We start from the raw sequence: 19,559 nt of genomic DNA, 5'->3' as shown, positions 1-19,559 counted from the left end.
TTTCAAAGATACGAGAAATGATTCCAGATTCGGATTGGTTCGAATGAATTGGTCATAACTGGTCAAAAAATGCACTAAACTTAAAACCCACTACAAAATTGATCAATCCGTGTTATTTGGGAGCCGACTTCTTATATGATCTAATTCTACCACCAAAAGATATATATGAAAACTTATTCCATTTGATTCCAATTCTGATTCTTAAAATATAAAAAGCATTTGAAGGACTTGAAGGATGTCTACCCAGGTTCACTTTTTGCTCTTTTTGGATGCGATTCCCATTTAAAGAAACACTTTTAAGGGATGGATAATGTAACAGGTATTTTTAGTAAAAGATTGTGTATCAGTTGGTTCGAGTAAGATTCGGTGTTATTTTCATACATTTAGTTTTATTCTTTGGAAATTTAACGGTCGAAACATTATCGATTGTCTTGATTGGCAAGCATTATCAAATCTCGTAAGAAGAGAGAGAGAGAGAGAGAGTGAGAGACCAATTAAAACCGAGCTATAGAAATTGAAGGCATGGGACATATAATATATAAAGATAACCAATATCTACGGTGTATGAAAAAATGTGTTTTTTTGGGTAAACAATGACAAAGTGTTCTTGTGTGTTAATCTACTATTAAAAATCACTTTTTTAAAATCTTTTACGGAAAAAATACAGGATATAGTAATGGCGGCCTTGTGATCCTTTCACACAATGTTCTAACTTTCGAGTTCAATCTATCCAAGCATTAACCCTATGAACTACTAGCACAAGCTTTGGCTCCATCAACATAGCCTCACCAATGACCTAGTATAGTCTAAAAAGCCAGTAGAGATTTCATTGCCAGGTTAACATTAACTCTATGATTTATCAGCACAAGTACTAACCCTATCAACGTTGTCTCACTGAAGACGAAATTTTACTCTCAGATCAAAGAGCACATGACTGCGCAATGAAAGAAAAGACGAGTAGAAGGAATTCAAACCTAGGATATAAAAATTACCAAATTGCATGAAAGTGAGTTTGACACCACTAAACTACCACCTCCAGTGGTAAAATCATAAAATCTTTTATTCAATTTGAAACGGTATACCCTAACCACAAGCAAAAATAATAACAAAATAATTGCCTTGCCTAAAAATCAAAACAAAATAATCATTCATGATAATATAATATAAAAATAATAATAAAATAATACAAATGACAAGTTTAATAGTAATTTTGGGATTTAATAATAATAAATATATAGTTTAAAATGGCAGAGGAGATTACGTTTTGTCTGGATATTCTAAGCCGCGTGTAATTAAGTCTTACATTGAAGTTTGAAACTCTCGATCTGGAATTTCCAGCTGGGATTCTTAATTTTCTATACAAGGTCGCGAAGTTTTTCGGTTTCTTCCTCATCTTCCTCTTTCTTCTCCTTCCCAATTCTCATCCAAAGCTATCTCAGGTTCCTAGGGTTTCTTGCTTTCTTGCTTCAAGTCTTTTACTTGTAATGTTTTAAGATTTGGGTCTCTCAACCATCTTGACATATCGTTGGGGATTCCCTGAAACCCAGACATTCTTCGGCATATATCGGTCATCCCACAGTAAAATTTATCGAGTCCATCGAGGTAATCTCAATAAATCTTTGCTTATTTTCTCACGGTCGAGACTTTGTATTAGTTTTCCTGTGTAATTTTGATATCCAACTTATGAGAATTCTCACTGTTCCTTGGTTTCATTAGAGTCCAGAAAAAGGCTAAATATTCTGATTGTTTGGTGTCTCTTTTTCTGTTTATAGTTTAAATTCTTAATCTTGTGATGAAATCAATAACATGTGCAGAAAAGATTCTCTTTCTTTTTCTTTTTCTTGTTTGTTGACGTATGAACTTACTATAATTTTGATGTGGAAGAACATGGAGTCCTTTGCCTGTGGAATTTTATCCTTCACATTTAGAACCTTTTTCCTAATCTTCAGAACAAGAAACGAGTTGAACATAATTTTGTTAACGCCCAATTGTTAATGGCTAATCGATTAGAATATACTAGATAATCTAAATTGTAAGGCAATGCCCATTACGAACGGCTGGTACCTTTCCATGTAGTTTTATTTTTCTGAACAATAAGTCAGTCATCACCTCCACCCCCCTTCTTCTCTTCCAATTTGGTAATCCTGATTGTCTCCAGCTGTTATCATTTATGCAGGAGTTACAGGAGTTCTTGGCATTATTTAATTGTTTTTTTCAATCAGTTTGAATGTCAAAAACTTTGCATGCTTTTGGTGTAGAAGTTGATTTTTCAAACCAAAATGTTTTCACTTGAGGATTATGTGGAACAAATACAATTGAACATAGCAAAGAACTTGTTGGTAATTTACCCTGCCTATAAGCTGCTCCTGCATTCAAAGAATATCACATGACACACTTTTGCCATTTGTCATGCATGACCCCAACCCTCAAGTCAGTTCCCGGAACTAAGTTTTAGGGTGAATTATCAGTCCTCAATGACCAAATTAAGTTATCAGGTTTGTAACTCCCACTTAAAATAAATAAACCGTTGGTTCTGCCACACATATAGAAACTGCACTTGATGAACTTTGCTTTCTTTAGTTTGGACTTCCACATTTTTTGGTTCTTTCGAAGTCTGCAACTGACACTGCAAAATGACAGTCTGCAAGCTGAGAGCTTTATGCTTGTGTGAAGTTCTCTGCCTTTGGTCAGTAAGATTGAATCTGGCACTCCACCTGGATGCTGAGCTTATCCTGAACAAATTCCTGGTGCTGCTTGACCAAAATTCCCAAACGTTAAAACACTATAGTTTATTGTGTGGGGATCGGAACCAGATACATGTATTAGTGCTTTTCTTTGATAAAACCCGTAAATTGATTCTTGTGCATGATGACCACCAGATAAGTGAAGTCTAATTCAGTGCACTTCCTCATTATCATATTGCTAAGTTACTATCTAAGTGTCTGGTTCCAAAAAATATTCTTAATTTGCATGATCTTCTCTTTTATGTTTTGCCATATTAGTCTTTTCCCGATACATTTCCTTATTAAAGAGTCCTAGGTAAGTGGCTCTGTAGTTACCATTCATCGATTATAAGAAAAAAGGGCGTACCCAGTGCCGAAGCTCCCACACTGTGGGGTCTGGGGAAGGGACTTTCTAGGCAGCCTTACCCCTGCTTTTTTTTTTGCAGAGAGGCTGATTCGAACCCGCGACCTCCAGCGCACAATGGAGAGACTCCACCATTGCGCTAGGCCCACCCTTCTTTACCATTCATCGATTATAGTGGGAGCAAAACCTTAGGGGATGGACCTCCAACTTTAGGTCCTTGGACGCAATTTGGAAAACCATCTGCTTTGATCTCCTCTCTAGACTTCAGTTATTACCCCACCCCTCTGTTATGGATGCCTTAAGGAATAGCCTCATTGTTGTTACCTCGATCATGGGTTCCACTATTGAGCCTATTAGTTAAGGACTGGGCCTCCTCCCCTTTCACCACCTCCTCACTTCCCTCTTTGAAGCTCCTGTCTTCCCCTTTGGGGTTTTTGGTAATGATACTTTATTCAACCCCCCCCCCCCCCCCCCCAAAAAAAAAAAAAAAAAAAAAAAAAAGGAAGAAGAAGAAGCCATATCCATCCGACTACATGAATGATAAATGAGATAAGACAGCTCTTGATAACTATGTCTGCCAAGGTGTTTGAATATTAGTTTTCTTTTTTCTCCTCTAAGCTTGACTAAACCTCTATGATGTATGACCTTCTTTAGATGGTGGTTCAATCATATGTGACACTTCCTTTACCTTGGGAGGTTTAGGAATCCCATTTATAATGACTCTAAAGCTATGGTTGTAGTGCATTTGTCTCATTCAGTTAGCCATACTCGTTGAACAGATATAGTGTCTCAGATTAGTATCATGGTTGAGAGTGTTATGCACTCTCAAATTGTATTTTACTGGAGCTTTACTGTTCTTTTAGGTAAATGGTCCAATCTCAGATAGGGGTCAGGAACTGTATTTTTCTTTTCTCAATATTAGTTTTCTTTGGTCTTGGATTGTCTGGAGTGCCAACCCAAATCTGTACCGCCTTGGAATGCTCTGGAGCACAATACTATCATAAAAATTTAATTCCAGAATATTTTAAAGCTGTTGCTGAATCTATTACTGAATAACTGATAAATTATACCAAAAGTGGAGATGAATTCATCTGATTTGATTTGGAAATTTACTCTTGCTGTTGAACTAATGCTTAATGCATTGACAGTTTAGGTATGGAGAGCCAGATTGTCTGTAACGGGTGTAGGAACGTTCTTCTGTATCCAAGAGGAGCTACAAATGTCCGTTGTGCATTATGCAGTACAATTACCTCTGCCCCACCTCCAGGTATTGGTTTCTCCAGAAAAGAACTTGTTAAAAATGAAAGCAAAATTTTTTATCTTTGTTCATTTACTGCTTTAAAATGTTCTTCCCCCAATGGTTAGATAAGAAATTGTACTTGGTAGAATAGAAGAAATTATTAACTAGAGGCTAGTGCTAGCAGATGATATATTAGCTCAGTCAGTAATGTTTTCCTGTTTGATTATGTCAGAAATTCATGGTTAGTTTTATGTCTCAATTATTGGTTGTTTTAAATAAAAAATTTATTTTAAGTTCATTTCTGGGTTCCATCTTTCTACTTTTGTTACAATGAAGAGAGGAATGTAACCACAGAAACTCATATGTGAAATGCCCTTATTTCTGCTACTAGTTTTTGATTGAAGTTGCTGGTGTTTTCATTGCTGAATGTATTGTAAGTTTAATTTGGGGACAGCTTAATGGTTTAAATCCCATGGCATATATGTTTGGAACAGATTCCATTTTGTGAGATTTGAAAAAACACTACCCATGGTGGGATTCTGAAGGACCATTTGACCTTAACTTTTGGTTCCATAACACATGTCATACAGGGATGGAAATGGCTCAGCTGGTATGTGGAGGTTGCAGAACATTGTTGATGTATACTCGTGGGGCATCAAGTGTTAGATGTTCATGTTGCCAAACACTCAACCTTGCAAGGCCAGGTATAAAAAATTTTACTTTTTGAGAAGATATGAAGATTCAATGCCTACAATTAGTGGTCTATTTAGAGATTTCCTGTACTGCTCTTAACTTCTTGTTATTTTGATCCAGTTGTTTCATGCTCCCATGTGTTGTAGTCATCATTCCAAATGATAGTGATATTTAATGGGCTATGGAGAGAATGGTCATCCCTGCACCTTCAGTGGCTCATTTATGCAGGCTCATCATTTCTTATCGGATATCCCACTATCAATATGCTGTACATAAAAGCATGTTATGGGATGATGTTATTAGAAACTCCCTTTATTGCACCTGTTATTTCTTCTTTTGTTATCTATAGATATAGATTGGACAGCTAGGATGCTCCTGTCACATAAGTTTTTGCATGGTGATTCCTCCCATGATAATAAGTTCTACAGAGGTGTTCTTCATACCAAAATCATATGGGGATGGATTTTTTAATCTGTTCATCCATGTTATTCATACAAACTTTCTTAGTTTCAGTTAATTTTTATAGTCCAAGATGAATATAAAGTCAAGCCTCCCATATGCATACACAAGGGAAAAAAAGAAGATGCAGTTCTCACTTTCTCTCTCTTTTCATGATTGGCTTTTTCAGAGTCTAAATATAACTTCTGGTTGTTTCTGTGCAGCACGTAGCAATGTTGCCCATGTAAACTGCGGACGTTGCCATACAATGCTTATGTATCCATGTGGAGCTCCATCAGTCAAATGTGCTGTTTGCCAATATGTTACAAACATTGGGGTGAGTATATCTGATTCTATTATTCAGATTTTAGCATTCATCAGTCTCCACCAACTCATTCAGTAGATGCATTAGAAGACTTATGACAGTATAAGCTGGTCAATATTAAAACATTTTAGACTGAAGAGTTCACAATTACCTTCAGTTACCTTCGTTATTTCGACTATGTACTTTGAGATAGCTAAACCATCCATATAACATCAATATGGAAAGTTAATTTTCTCACTTGAGCTTCTGTAAAGGCTCTTCTTTAGATTTGTGGGAGGATGCAGGCTGCTAATGTTGCTGTAATTCAGTATGCAGTAGTTACAGCATTTTGATGTTACATAACTGTCTGAGATAGCCACATCTTAAGTTTGTTATGGGTTCAGTGTCTATGTCTTCAATGTTCTCCATTTGTTATCCTTTAATGAGATTCATATTATTCTTTGTTGGAGAATCAGTAGTTAATGATTAATTTTCTGGGTAGTCTGTTGGTTATAATAAATGTGCACATTATTTGTCAATTGTAGTGGCACCTAATTTGGGTAAACTGTTCAACTCTTTCATAATGGTCGGTTGCAATGAAAGTGTTGATCAGCAGATCTTAGTTTTTCACTTATTGCTTGGTCAATATATGGATGGCTTTGGTTGGCTTGGATGGGATTTCTCACCAATTCTGCCAGGAATTAGGATCCTCTCTAAATAGTAAGGCCTCTCTGGAAAGTTAATCAAGCTCAAAAAATACTATTGTCCATTGAACAATTTCATACTTCCAAACCTTTCTTATGAGTAAACAAATACATGAATGGTACCCATGTGAGGCATGGAACGTGATGGCATGTGGCCATGCATATGTTCGCCTCCTTTCTTGTCACTATTGTTCCTTCTGTTAGTCCTATACTGATTATATATGCAATGTTTAAATGGTAATCTCAAATTACCAAGTGAGGAAACTTGTTCCTCCTACAGACATTGCATTTAACACTCTCAAATTTTATTTCGTTATTTTTGTATTTTGAGCTGTTTTATTCATCACAGACGGGTAGCATGAGAGTGCCACTCCCTGCGCAAAGACCAAATGGTGCCAGCATGCCCACAACTTCAACAGTGAGTTCTTGAAACCATGCTGAGTTTTTGCTTTTCAAAAAACTAACTTGTTTCTGGCAAATCTAATTGCTAAACAAATTGTGTGTATGCTTCAGTCAATGCCACAAGCTCATGGTCATACTGTTGTTGTCGAGAACCCAATGTCCATGGATGAAAGTGGGAAACTGGTATGCTTCTCCATTTCCTGACTACTTACGATTTAGTTATTTAGTTTGAAAATCTCAAAACGTGTCTGTAGAATCAAGAATTGATGATCCAGATCTTAATGTTGCAGGTAAGCAATGTTGTCGTTGGAGTCAGCACTGGAAGAAAATAAATTACTGCATTCTAGTGGCGAAGTTCCATCTGTAAGTACAACCTATTCATGTAATCTGTTCAAGGAGCTGGAGCTCGAAATTAAGAAATTATGGAAATGTTGCCCTCACTGGAAATTGAATGTTGGCTGTGACATATGTAAAAATTGCCTTGGAATGAGTTTTGAATGTGTATTTTACATGTAACCTTGGTGGGACTTGTTTCTTTGCAACAACATGGTTGACTATGTTAATGTATACATACATAGACATTGGTTTATTTTTGTCCCTATAGTATTGTATCAAAATCCTAATGAAGGATTGAATATAAGATTTGTTTGTAGCTAAAAATTACTTTCGAAATGGGATTGATCAAAGGGGCTTCTAGTGATGATGATAACAATGATTGGCTAATTTGTGTCTTTCTCTCACATATTTTCTACCTGCCAAACAAAACCTGAAGACTCAGTCTTCGAATCACAAAGTATTGAACCATGAAAAAGGAAACCCCATGAAAATTAACCATTTGCTTTTTCTCTTGTAGTATTTCCTCAGAAATGTCCCTTTCCACCCTTTGGTCAGCTATCTCCATCTCCCTGCAACTCATTCATAATAATTAGGAGTCACAACAATTGGGTTCATGCTTAAATTCAAAAGAAGAAAAAAAACCAAATTTAAAGCCTATATTCCAGGTATTAAAGGAAGAAGAGCTTGGATTTCAATTACTAGAGATGTTTACAGGGAAAAAGAAAGTAAACACAGATGATGGATGTGTTTTGGGTGTCTCTTGTTCCTGTATTTCAAATATCCAGAGAAGCATCAGTCTGGTACATCAAAATTCTTAATGACAAGGTTTCCATACATCTACATACCAATCATGAGCTCTACTAATAAGAATTTTGTTCTCAACTAAATCAAATTTTTTCATGATTCTCATATAATCCAATTCAATGAGCTGTCTTAAGCCTCCTTATGCAACCTTCTTTGGTTTGTCGAGTTGTGCTTGTCTCAACTGTATTGGTCAGTTTTTTCTTTTTTATTATTTTTTTGATGATATCAAAACAGATTTTGTACTGATTTAGAATTCAATTTATTTTTCTTTAATAAAGGGAAAGAAGAAGAAAGAGAATAAATTGCAAAAAAAAATTAGATTATAGAAAGATTTTTTTTATATATATTTTATCTATTGGATTAGACTTATCAACTTAACAAATTTTCAAGTCCTTATCAGAGAATATAAAACATGTGGAGATTTATGGACCCAAACCAAGACTAAATTTAGATCCCACCATTTGTTTATCTCCATTGCCTTGAACTCTTTCTTCCATTGAAATCTTGGACTAAGCTCATGTGGATTTTTTTTAACTATTCATCTTCTTAAGTAGTGATTAAGGTTAAATCAACAAAATCAAATTAATAAGTAGATCAAATCCTTAGTTTTTTTTTTTTTTCAATTATACTTTTTAATGCCAAAAATCAAGGGAGTTGGTGGTATCAGATTTTACTACTCTTGCCTCTTCGTTCTCTTCTTGATTTAGAAATTATTTTTCATTTAAGAGACCAATCTAACCACCCTGATTTAAAGGGTTTATAATTAATATCATTTAATAACAAGTGGTAGTAGGGTCTATCTTACACATGGTTGTCAATTTATATTTAATATTGGAATGTTCGATTACCAAACCCTAAACCTACCCTACCAAAAGTTGTTGAAGTACCCTTTTCACAAAATTTCAAACAGAAACTTCTTTAGAACAAAATCTTCATAGAAGCTTAAATAAATATCAAACCTTTTTTTTTTTTGTTTTCTTTTTCCAAGGATTATTCTGTTCTTTACTTTATTATTGTTATCATAACCATTTCTTTGAACATTATCTGAGCAGTTTTCAGAGCTCAATAATTGAAGTACCTTGTATCTCAATATTTATTAGATTTACTCAAGTTGCAAAGACTGAACTAGATTCTGTTTGCCATTTAAATACACAAGAGTTTATCCCAAAATTAGGAGTGTTTGGATTATTGGAATAAAAACAGATATGGAGAATATTTGGAAGGGTTAGGGTTTGTGATCCTTCTCTAACTAACTGTGATTTTGCTAAGATTCTTAATGGGTTTCTAAGGTATCATTGGAGCTTATGAAATGTCCAATAATCGAATATAAATGGATGAGTTGTATAATTGAGTGGTGAGGGGAATAATATCCTAATTGAACACAAATTGTTGAGAATAAATTATTAACCAATACTTATCAACTATATTTCTGGAGAGATGAAGCCAAAGACCTCATCAAAGCAAGAATAAGAATTTGTTTCTTTCCTGTATTTTTTTCTTAAAAAAGTTAATTACACTCATTTTTTGGGGAGTAGAATACCTATTTTGTTATTTTTGGAAAACTATTTATTTATTTTCTTATTTACCTCAATATATTAGATATTTATGTGTTTTTATTATTACTTATGCAGATCAATTGTCATGTCTCTTGGTCTATACATCATCTTTTAGGCAAGTACAATGCCTTATAATATACTCTTTTATTCATTTTTTTAAATCTATCGGATCCAAATGTATTTCACTTATACATTAACTAATGAAAATTTGTAGTTCAACACAAAAGGTGATGTTCAAAATTTATTTTTAGGGGGAGACATTATAGGCTTGATTCCAACGCTTAAATATAGAAACCGCCTTGTTGTTTCGAAAACGAACGATTGCATTTATGAGAAGGCAAAAGTTCTATAAAAGAAAGTCGATAATTTTCAAAGTGATTTTACGACAATGCTTGAGAGCCACACCTTGAAAACAAAAGTTCTATAATTTACATTTTTTTTTAGTTACCATAATTTACAACATTCTAGGTGTAACAAATTATGTACAACACTGATGTAGCCAAGTATGTTAAAAGACCTTACAACACTAGAAACTCCATGTACCATGGTTTGCTGGAATCTTTACAAATCACAAATATAATCAATTACAAATGTAAAAGTATCTGCAAATCCCTCACTATCCCATGCTTGCATGAACCATTAACCCCTTTACTTTCATGGCACATGATGTTCTTGATCTTATCTTTGAAAATTCAATAGGGGTTGGTATTCCACATATTTGACAAACCCAACTCAGATAAGAAGCTTTCTGGACTTTCTTCACCTAAACATGGAGACTCTTCCACCTTCATGTTACTTTCATACTTGCTGATCCGATTCAGCACTGCTTTTATAGCTCCTTTATCACAAGAAGTTGGATTTGAGAAAATATTTATATCAGGTCTTTCTCCATGGTTGATTAAGGTACTGTTGGTGGGTAAATTTGGTTCCATCAGAGCATAAGGTGACATGTTTGGGTTGGCTTGGTTTTGGACAAAACTGGAGAAGCAGGCTTGGTCATATTCAACTAGGCTTGGTGGAGTTTGCTCAAAATTGATGTAGGAATCCATTAATGGTGTGAGTGGTGAAGAAGTGCCAGAGTCTTCATAGCACTGATCCACACTAGATTTTGCAGAAGCTCCTCTATTTTTGAAGAATACTCTACACAGCACCCAATCTTCCTGCTTACACACCAAAAGAATATAAAAATGTTAAATAAACAGTTTGAAAATATAAGAAATATATTCCAGAAAGATAGAATTTTCTCTGGGGCAAAATTCCATAAACACACAGAATGTGACCCTATTTTCTAAATGACCCATGAAAGCTTGTAAAGCCATTCTAGAGAACCTCAGTGTACATAATTTAATTAACTTGAGTGGACTATTTCATTCCAGCTTCCCTTACAAATTTATAAAAAATGATTAAAAATATTTCTTATTTGTTGTTTTACATTATATTGATTATAGAAAACTTATCTAAATTTTTCCCATAAATGGGTTAATTATTTATCACATCACAAAAATCTTTAAAATAAAAAGAAGAATTCTAAAATATATGAAGAAAAAAAAATTGTTTTCATTTTTGTGAATGGGAAAGGCTCGTATTTAATAGGAAGCCAAGGACAAAAAATGGAAAAGAATTTCTTTTTGTGAAGACTTTGTGTTTTCTTTTTGTCCACAAGTGGAGTTGAAAAAGGATATAAAAATTAAGAAAAGTTTTATTTTTCTAAATTATTAAGAAATTAACCTGGGTTTAAGCAGAAAAATGAGAACCAACCTGTATGATTTCTGAAGGTCCTTCAAGTCTGAATTCATGCATTACCCAGTCTGTCTTCTTCCCTTTGGGTGCCCTTCCTTCGTAGAAAACTAGGGTTTTCCTCATACCCACCAGAGTCCCTTGTCGGACGATGTGCCTATCTTTTCCTGTGGCTTTCCAATATCCAGCTACCGTTGCCCGATTGGTTCGTGATCCGGTTGCGTATTTCCGGTCACGTTGATTATAGAAATACCATTCCCTTCCTCCAACACAAGCTTCTCCTAATTAACATAAAAAATTGTACAAATAATCAAATTACATGATCAGGGAAAATAATTATATTCAAAAGATTAATTAAATGTAAAAATAATGTAAAATTACAATATTTTTAAGGATTGGTAGTTAGCCAATTCCATGCAAAGGGTTACACCGGATTTTGAAGTCACAAGGGGCTAATTAATATTTAATTCTCTAATAAGCCGGCTTGATTAATGGTAGCATAAAACATATTATATACCATTAAGTCATGCAATGTGAAATCTGACTGGTCCAAAGTCATAAACATCTGATCTTAAAACACCATATAATTAGCTTGGAAGAGCCAATTAAGAGATGAGCTAGGCTAGAATATTGTGTGGGTTAGCTCAAAGGGTTCTTCTACAGTAATGAAACTTTTTTCTTGATATGAATATGATCAAGAACTTCAATGGCTGATGGACACGGGACCTAAAAAGTGTGTGGTGATTGTGGTCTAGGTTTCTTAATTATCATGATTTTGACTCCTCTGTTATTATCAAAAGCAATCAAAATGTGTACAATCACATCAGTTTTACTAACCACAATCTAGATCACATATAGATGATTAGAAAGTCAACTTTTCAATTTAAACCCTTTTCAATGAACTACGAATTGTTGACAAAAGGGAGCCATTTTAGCGTTTAATTTGCACGAAACTTCCTGAAGAATCTGTAAAGAACTTGAAAGAAAAAGGGACAATTAAGCTAGAGATCATCCTTTGGTGTTCTTGAGAAATAAAAATGTTTTTGAAGTCTGAAAATATTATATTTGACGCTTAACAGAAGAACAAGCGAATAATTTTGCAGATATCTGATGAACCCATTTTTGAAAACCATTGATTCAAAGCCTGCAAGTGACATGAAGTTGTAGTAGTAATAATATGAGCAGGTAAAAGAAAGAGACGAATATGATTTTGTATGTATTCTTACCAGGAAGCTCCCAAGGCTCGCACTTGTTCAAATCAACTTTGATCATGGTAGGAGATTCATAAGAGTTGCTTCCCATCCCATTATTGCCCATAATTTTCTTCATCAAGTAATCACAAATTAGTTCTTCATCTCTTGGATGGAACCTAAAACCTGGAGGCAGTTTTGCCTCCACCTTGCTTAGAGAGCTCATCTTTTCAAACCCAAACTAAACCCAGAGAAAGAGATTTAGAGAGTGAATCACAAACAAAGATAGAAGAAGAAGAAGAAGAAGAAGATAGCAGGTAGAGGAGAAGCTTAAGAAAGTGAATCCCACACAGAGAATGAAATGGGTATATAAAGAACCGCCAAGTCAACTGATACTAAGCATGATTCATGGATTTGAATAGTTTTGTCTCTACTCCACTCTCTTTCTTTTGTAAGTTTCAGTTTTATTTTTAATATAACTAAAATAATTAAATAAATTTTTTAGGGCCTGTTTGGTTATTTGAATGAAATCCCTGGATTCATGAATCGGGAATTTATACCTGTTTAGTTATAAAAACGTGAATTAAGTTATTCTAGGAAATTTGGCAAAATTCATGAATTCCGCTTTATATATAAAATAGATGAAATTTACAAATTCACGCAAATTAACCCAATGAAACTCTACCAACTTCAATAAATTTGACGTCAATTAAACAAATTAATTTTTTTAACCATGCATCATATTTCTTTACAAATCTCTAAATCCATATAACCAAACAAGCCCTTTACTAGTTTAATTGTTCATCAAGGAAATAAAAGAGTGGGAGACGGATCTTGAGTTTTCATTGTTCTTTCTTTCTTTCTTTCCGTTTGGGAAAGGAGAGAAAAGAGAGGAAATGGAGAGGAAAGGGACCCAGTGACGTGGTCTAATGGGTAATTGCCAACTCACCAACTTAGAAATTTCTTGTGAATTAGTTAGAAATGGCACCGTCATCAATAGTGAATGGCCAAGATGTTTGCTGATGTCATGATCTCAAGTGTTCTTTTCAGATTTTTTTCATTTTTCCTTTTAAAATTTTCGTGGTACCCAAGTTTAGGGTTGCAGACTTGCATCTTCATCATAATTTTTTAAATTTTTTATAAAAAGAATTATATTCGTATAGTGTATTAGACACGAGTTGTACAAAAATTTTAATACAAGATACTCTTTTTTCCCCCATAAAATAATACAAGATACTTAGCAACTAAGGTTTTAGCCTTTATTTTAATGTATTGGATAGAGATGAGCCTCATGTACTATCGTATTTGTAAAATAAAAAAATTAAATTAATAAAACATAAACATAGAATTGCTTTGGTCCTGAGTAATTAATGCACAGAAGCCTCTAACAGCTATTGAATGGTTGCCACGTGGCCGGGTTTAAACTCAATTATATGACGATTATCCAACGCCACAGAATGGCCCTATACATTAATTACACAGGACTCAAGAAAATGCCACGTAAACATTACCAATTGGTAGAGCTTCATTTTTCTTTCCTTTTGTGTCTATTTCCCAAAAAGAGAGGTTTGATATCATCGAGAAAGACAAGTTGGCAGCAAAAATCTTGGCTTGACTGGTCTTCATGAGTTGTCATCAATTTAATGGAGGTACATATGACTTTGTAAATCTCTCATGTCCTATCAACCGATAGACCAATAGAGTTGTTATTTCATTTTGGTCGTGTGGAGAATGATTTCTATGATCAAGACTGGTTGAACCAACACTTCAATGGCCGCGTGTGCTTCTACAGCACGCGCCTTGGTCAAAACTACTATTGCAGAATTGGTCGATTGACAATGATCAAAGAACGTAACGTATCGTATAATACGAATTCTAGAGGCAGTGAAAATTCAAATTTTAGTTATTATTATCAACTGCAATTGTGTCGTGTGCCATTGGCATGCCCATTAATGCTCTCAGAATACGAAAAAAAATCATCCATATCCAATGGCAGTTGTTCTCCAAATGGGTTTCCAATAATGGGTTTTGACTAGTTCTTGGAATATATCAAGCACTTTCTAGTCTGTGTTCCCTGAACGTTGGGAGTGAATCTGGAATTTGATGTGAACATACCAATCGAAACCAATTGAAGTGGCTTAAATAATTAATGTACATGTCTTCATTGGTAACACGTGATCCAATAAAATGAGAACACATTTCGATTAGAGTGAGAAAGACGACGCAAATTCTTCTATGATAGCTAAGTTTTTTGAGGGGAAGTTCTTATGACTTTGAAGGTCTCCAAGACTAAAAATGGTCCACAAGTAATTTTATAATTCATATGGAATTTAAATTGCTTGAGAGATAAGATCACTCACTGTTCATACTTATCTTTTAGGTAACTGACAAAACCTAACGTATTTCATTCTTCTTCTTGGAAGAATTTTTTCAATGAACGCTCATTGAAAGAACCCATACCAGTTATTGGATCCAAACTCCTAAGAGGGTTGGATTTTTGTCAAACTCCGGTTTTCAAGGCTTTTCTCCCGTCATAGAATTTATTTAAACAATAATTGCTCCATGCTATCTTATTTATAATTAACACATAAAAACCCATATCAGTATTTTTGTATGAATATAGTGTTTCAAAGTAAATCATTAATTCTTGGTCATGATCAAGAAGCTGAAGGACCACTTGGACCAACCCCCGATTGGTGCATGAACCTCATTTTAACTCTACCATCAACATGCAACATACAACACAAAAGCATATAGTGTTAATAAAGTAAATAAAATATTATAAATATGTAAATATAAATATCTCTTTCCTTTTTCAGTCTTTTATTCTTTTTGCATCTACCATGTAATTGTGGTTCAATCCTTGGCCTTTCAAGCTTGTGACAATATCATGTCATCACCAATTAATCATTTATTGATCAAGCATCATTTATTATTATTATTTTATGAATATGAAAATGAAAATTTGAAACTAAACAAAGATATGAATTCATGCCAAGCATAATTTTTTTTTTTTAAATCCAGATAATAGAATTAAACAACTTTGTTACAAGTTGGTGTAGTAGACCAATGATTTTAATTGTTGAATTAGGACACATTTTCACATTAAACCTCTAATGTTTCAAAAAAAATCCAACCCATGGTAGCCCAAGAATATTTATTCTCTATTTATCCAATAGTCATCCATAGTGTACAAATCAACCATTTTGTTTGACCAAAAAAATTCTTCATGTGAAAAGAATAGTTTTTATCATGGATAGTAAAATAAGAAAAAATTTCTCCCCTTATGAAGAACAGAACCCGTGATGTTTCATTCCCCTGGACAACAAATATAATATTTAAAAGGATTTAAATATATGATGTGCTCATATAAAGTGAAGTATAATGAAAATTTTATGTAATTTTTTTTTTTTTTATAGTCTGCAATTTGCTCCCCTAGTCTCCTTTTAAAATTCAATTTGTATTCTTATTCTACTTTCACATTAGAATGTATATCAAAAATTCTTTCTTAATTTTCAACAAGCACCAGTGGTCTAGTGGTAGAATAGTACCCTGCCACGGTACAGACCCGGGTTCGATTCCCGTCTGGTGCAAATTATGCGCTGATAGCTCAGTTGGGGGAGAGCGTCAGACTGAAGATCTGAAGGTCGCGTGTTCGATCCACGCTCACCACATATTTTCTATAAAATATTTTGAAAGTTGTTATTTGAATTAGATTGGTGAACTCAATTTTGGAAAAAGTCTTTGTTTCATACATATCTTTTTTCAGTAAACTCATTAAAACACGTTTTGATACAAATATTAGCAGTCAATTTCAATTTCTCATCCAATTGAACTTTTAAAATAATTAGTGCTAACTCACAAATTAATCAAACGTAATAACCATTTATTAATACCCTAATCTTACCTCTGCAAGAATGATCTCATATAGAGCTGTCCTTCTCTTCATAACCTACTAATTATATTGAATTGTTCTTGAGACTTTTTTGAACACTCGTTCACATTTGAAGATGAACATTTTTTTCGAATAAAGTTGAACAATTGCAATAACGGAAAAAACTCTATATAAAAGCATGATTCTCACGGACAAATGCAAGATCGCATCCCTATATCGATCGAAAATGTATTTATTCCCATTCATAAATAATTTGGGAATCAAATACCCTAAGGATAATAAAATACTCATTTTTGCATAAGCATAACCCTTTCTTCTTTTCTGTGCTTGCCTGAAGAATTGTATGTCATCACTGAAAAGGACTCTGTGCTTCTCCATAAATTTATGTAACAGGTGTTAACTCATGTGAGGATTCAAACCTAGAATAGTGGGCATGAGCCAAAACAAAATTTTTGAGTTACTCATCAGAAGAGATTGACAGATTTGTATGGCAATTTGTAGATTAATAAATTTGATTTCAGGCCTCCATGACCTTTTGGTTTGGTCATCTAAGAAAGTGATATTTAGTCATGTCAATTCATGTAAAATGGAATGCCACTCTAAACATTTCTTCTTTGTTCTTCATTCCCCAATTCAAATCCATTTCTCTACCTACTATTGCAACAGCTACACCTAACTATCTAATTCTACACCTCCATGGATGTGGGTTTTTTTAAGATCAGATCCAATAGGTGATTTTTCAAGTCGAAACGTGTCAACTCGAGTATTTTATGATGATATTATGGAAAAGAAAAATGAATTAAATCAACATCGAACATGTCACAGTTAATAGCAGAGCACAAAACTAGATAAGGTCAAGGATGTATTTTGGTATTAGACGAAATGAATTTTGGAGTATTCGATCTCAGTGGGTTTGAATTTTTTTTTCATTGACTACTAAATGAAAAAAATTATAAATTAGAATATTAAGAACACGAACATGTCACTTAGTTTATCAGGGAAACTCTTAGCAGGAAATTGAAGTTGCCTAATTTTTTGAAAGTTACCAGATATGCATGATTCTTTCTCTCACTGAATGAATATGCTTTATCAAGGAAGAATGAATCAAAGTGGGTATATTCATATCCAAAACTGAGATGATCCACAGAGTTGTGGAGATGATGTAAGATATACAAAGTCTCTTCTCTAATCAGAAAAAGGATCAAATCTTTCAGTTTTTGTGGATAAGTATCAAGAAAAAGTCAGTTAGGGTAGACTAAATTCTCTTAACATTACTTACAAGGCTCAACCATTCTTCATCAGGAGAAGTAGTCAAGCAGCAGCAGCACTCCTTGTTACCATTAAAAGAATCTGGTCTCTCTCTCTGAAGCATGTTGCGACTTTGAGAACAGCCTTAAGCAAGACGTTAAGACCCAATGAAAGAATATTATTCAAATAAACAAAACGTAGATTCAAGACTTAACTAAATCTTCTGTAATTTGATGTATTTCACTTGTTTAAATGGAAAACATTTTATCTTTCAACAAAGTAGAGAAAAATATGAGCAGAAGGAAAATCTTTTGAAAGTTACAAATTTTACAAGGAACATATGTTGCAGCAAGTACAGAACCTACAGATCTAAGGTCTTCATCCATGAGAATCTGGGTTTTTTATTTGAAGTTGTCCAAAAGCTGACATTTTCTTCCTCTGGAGAGAAAAAGATGCAACACAAAGTAGAAATTAGAGACAGGAACCGCCATGGCCCATGGCAATTGAGTTTGGGCTTTATAAGCAGAGTGAATAAATGGGCCATGGATGTAGTGAATTGATTATATAGGCTTAGGCCCAGAAAATACACATAGTTCTCTCAACTCAACTGATGACTGTAATGGGTTTTTTTTGGGTAAAGGAATATAATGGGCTTAAGCCCAGTAAACATACAAATGATATTTTTTATGGTCTAACATTTCTTGAGGTAAAAGAATAAAATGGGCTTAAGCCCAGTAAATATACAAAGGCCTCTTACCGTTAACATTTTGTGGATTTTGTTCGGGCTTATTTGGGCTTTTGATGCAACAGTCCTACGTGGACCCAGGAGTCATCCTAACTCAAAAAGGTTCAATTCATGGTGTTTGGTACTTGGTAGGGTCACATACATCATCATCCTTATTATTACCCAATTAATGAATTTTTTTTTTTGGCCAAAAAAAAAAATAATGAATTTTATTCTGGACCCCAAGGCCACCATCGGTTAAATTACTTAAAAGGCCATTTAGAAATATTAAGTCTTCACATGGTAGGTCTTCTATAGGTCCATGCTCTTTTCTTTTCGCACCTCTCTATCAAATAATAAGAGCAAAACTCATGCGAGGTCTCATCTCTAATTCAATTTGTCAACACAATGTGGATTATGTTCCTATTGTATGGTGAATACAGGTGAGGAGAAATCTCTACCCTAATGAGTAGAGAATCTAAACTCTTGTTTAGGGATATAATTAGTTATCATTAATTCTAAAGCAAACAAAGGTCCCTAGAAAATTAATTCAAACTCAAGGGAATCCTACTAGTTATTATAATTATTGTCTTAGTTTATAATTTATTTAATTTTGAGAATCCTATTGGTCTACTTTTTTTATAATTATTGTATTAGTTTATAATTTATTTAATTTTGGATAAAATCTTATTGTTTAATATATTCTCTCTAGAGACCTAATACAATCCACTAAAACCGATAGTAATCTCATACCAAATCCCTTGAGAGGGAGTTTGGTTTATTGTTCATGATGACAAGTCAGTTTTAGTAGAAAAGGAAAGAGAAGCACCCAATAGATCTGAAGATGATTCCTAGGAGACCTTTTTCTTTTTGGATATGAGGTTCATCCAGGCCAGCTTGCGCGCACCACGATTTACATCATCAAGGATAAATGAGCTTTTTTATATTAATGCCGCCGAACCCAAGACCTCCCCTAGGGAAGTTGGATCTTTAACCGCTTTAACATACCACCTTTGGCGATTCCTAGGAGACTTTATCAGCCTCTTATCGGAGAAGAGTTAGGAAAAAATGATGGAACTGGAAGTATCTTATCTTTACTCATACCGACAGGTACAAAGTACACAATCAAATCTATAACTGTATGGGTTTCAGCGCACGCTCGCTCGTTGTATCCAATAAACCATGGGCGCTCGCGTTTTCT

The 19,559-nt window shown here is 34.1% G+C and overlaps 2 protein-coding genes and 2 non-coding genes across 5 annotated transcripts; 3 read left to right on the top strand and 1 right to left on the bottom strand.

Annotated features, from left to right (window-relative positions):
* The first annotated feature begins 1,280 nt into the window (after positions 1 to 1,280).
* LOC149025837 (protein LSD1-like) lies at positions 1,281 to 7,413 on the top strand. Of its 2 annotated transcripts, none has more exons than XM_089146044.1 (7): positions 1,281 to 1,602; positions 4,241 to 4,354; positions 4,918 to 5,031; positions 5,683 to 5,795; positions 6,816 to 6,884; positions 6,980 to 7,051; positions 7,159 to 7,413. In XM_089146044.1, the coding sequence occupies exons 2-7, from the start codon at positions 4,243 to 4,245 to the stop codon at positions 7,198 to 7,200; spliced, it is 522 nt and encodes a 173-aa protein (XP_089002170.1). In that variant the 5' UTR covers positions 1,281 to 1,602; positions 4,241 to 4,242; the 3' UTR covers positions 7,201 to 7,413. The 2 variants fall into 2 exon arrangements, with proteins under 2 accessions (XP_089002170.1, XP_089002169.1); XM_089146043.1 differs by having other exon boundaries at positions 4,236 to 4,354.
* Positions 7,414 to 9,971: 2,558 nt separating this feature from the next.
* LOC149025836 (NAC domain-containing protein 21/22-like) lies at positions 9,972 to 12,826 on the bottom strand. The gene is made up of 3 exons (XM_089146040.1): positions 12,528 to 12,826; positions 11,323 to 11,582; positions 9,972 to 10,724 (listed from the first exon to the last, which is right to left on the bottom strand). The coding sequence occupies exons 1-3, from the start codon at positions 12,715 to 12,717 to the stop codon at positions 10,257 to 10,259; spliced, it is 918 nt and encodes a 305-aa protein (XP_089002166.1). The 5' UTR covers positions 12,718 to 12,826; the 3' UTR covers positions 9,972 to 10,256.
* Positions 12,827 to 16,013: 3,187 nt separating this feature from the next.
* TRNAG-GCC (transfer RNA glycine (anticodon GCC)) lies at positions 16,014 to 16,084 on the top strand. Its single transcript has one exon. It is a non-coding gene; the product is annotated as a tRNA-Gly (tRNA).
* Positions 16,085 to 16,090: 6 nt separating this feature from the next.
* TRNAF-GAA (transfer RNA phenylalanine (anticodon GAA)) lies at positions 16,091 to 16,165 on the top strand. The gene has a single exon. It is a non-coding gene; the product is annotated as a tRNA-Phe (tRNA).
* Positions 16,166 to 19,559: the final 3,394 nt, after the last annotated feature.

This window comes from Hakea prostrata, chromosome 2 (genome assembly GCF_041222555.1).
Source record: "Hakea prostrata isolate BN-2017 chromosome 2, UWA_Hpros_2, whole genome shotgun sequence".
Taxonomy (NCBI): Eukaryota; Viridiplantae; Streptophyta; class Magnoliopsida; order Proteales; family Proteaceae; genus Hakea; species Hakea prostrata.
Note: the sequence above shows the minus strand (reverse complement) of the source record. Positions and strands in the feature narration are given on the sequence as shown.

Bases quoted from the DNA above. Each gene is read 5' to 3' on its own strand.
- LOC149025837 (XM_089146044.1), top strand. From the start codon at position 4,243: ATGGAGAGCCAGATTGTCTGTAACGGGTGTAGGAACGTTCTTCTGTAT. The intron at 5,796-6,815 runs GTGAGTATATCT...TATTCATCACAG, and splicing joins AATATGTTACAAACATTGGG to ACGGGTAGCATGAGAGTGCC. The intron at 7,052-7,158 runs GTATGCTTCTCC...TTAATGTTGCAG, and splicing joins TGGATGAAAGTGGGAAACTG to GTAAGCAATGTTGTCGTTGG.
- LOC149025836 (XM_089146040.1), bottom strand. From the start codon at position 12,717: ATGAGCTCTCTAAGCAAGGTGGAGGCAAAACTGCCTCCAGGTTTTAGG. The intron at 11,583-12,527 runs GTAAGAATACAT...TATGTTAATTAG, and splicing joins CGAGCCTTGGGAGCTTCCTG to GAGAAGCTTGTGTTGGAGGA. The intron at 10,725-11,322 runs GTTGGTTCTCAT...GTGTGTAAGCAG, and splicing joins GACCTTCAGAAATCATACAG to GAAGATTGGGTGCTGTGTAG.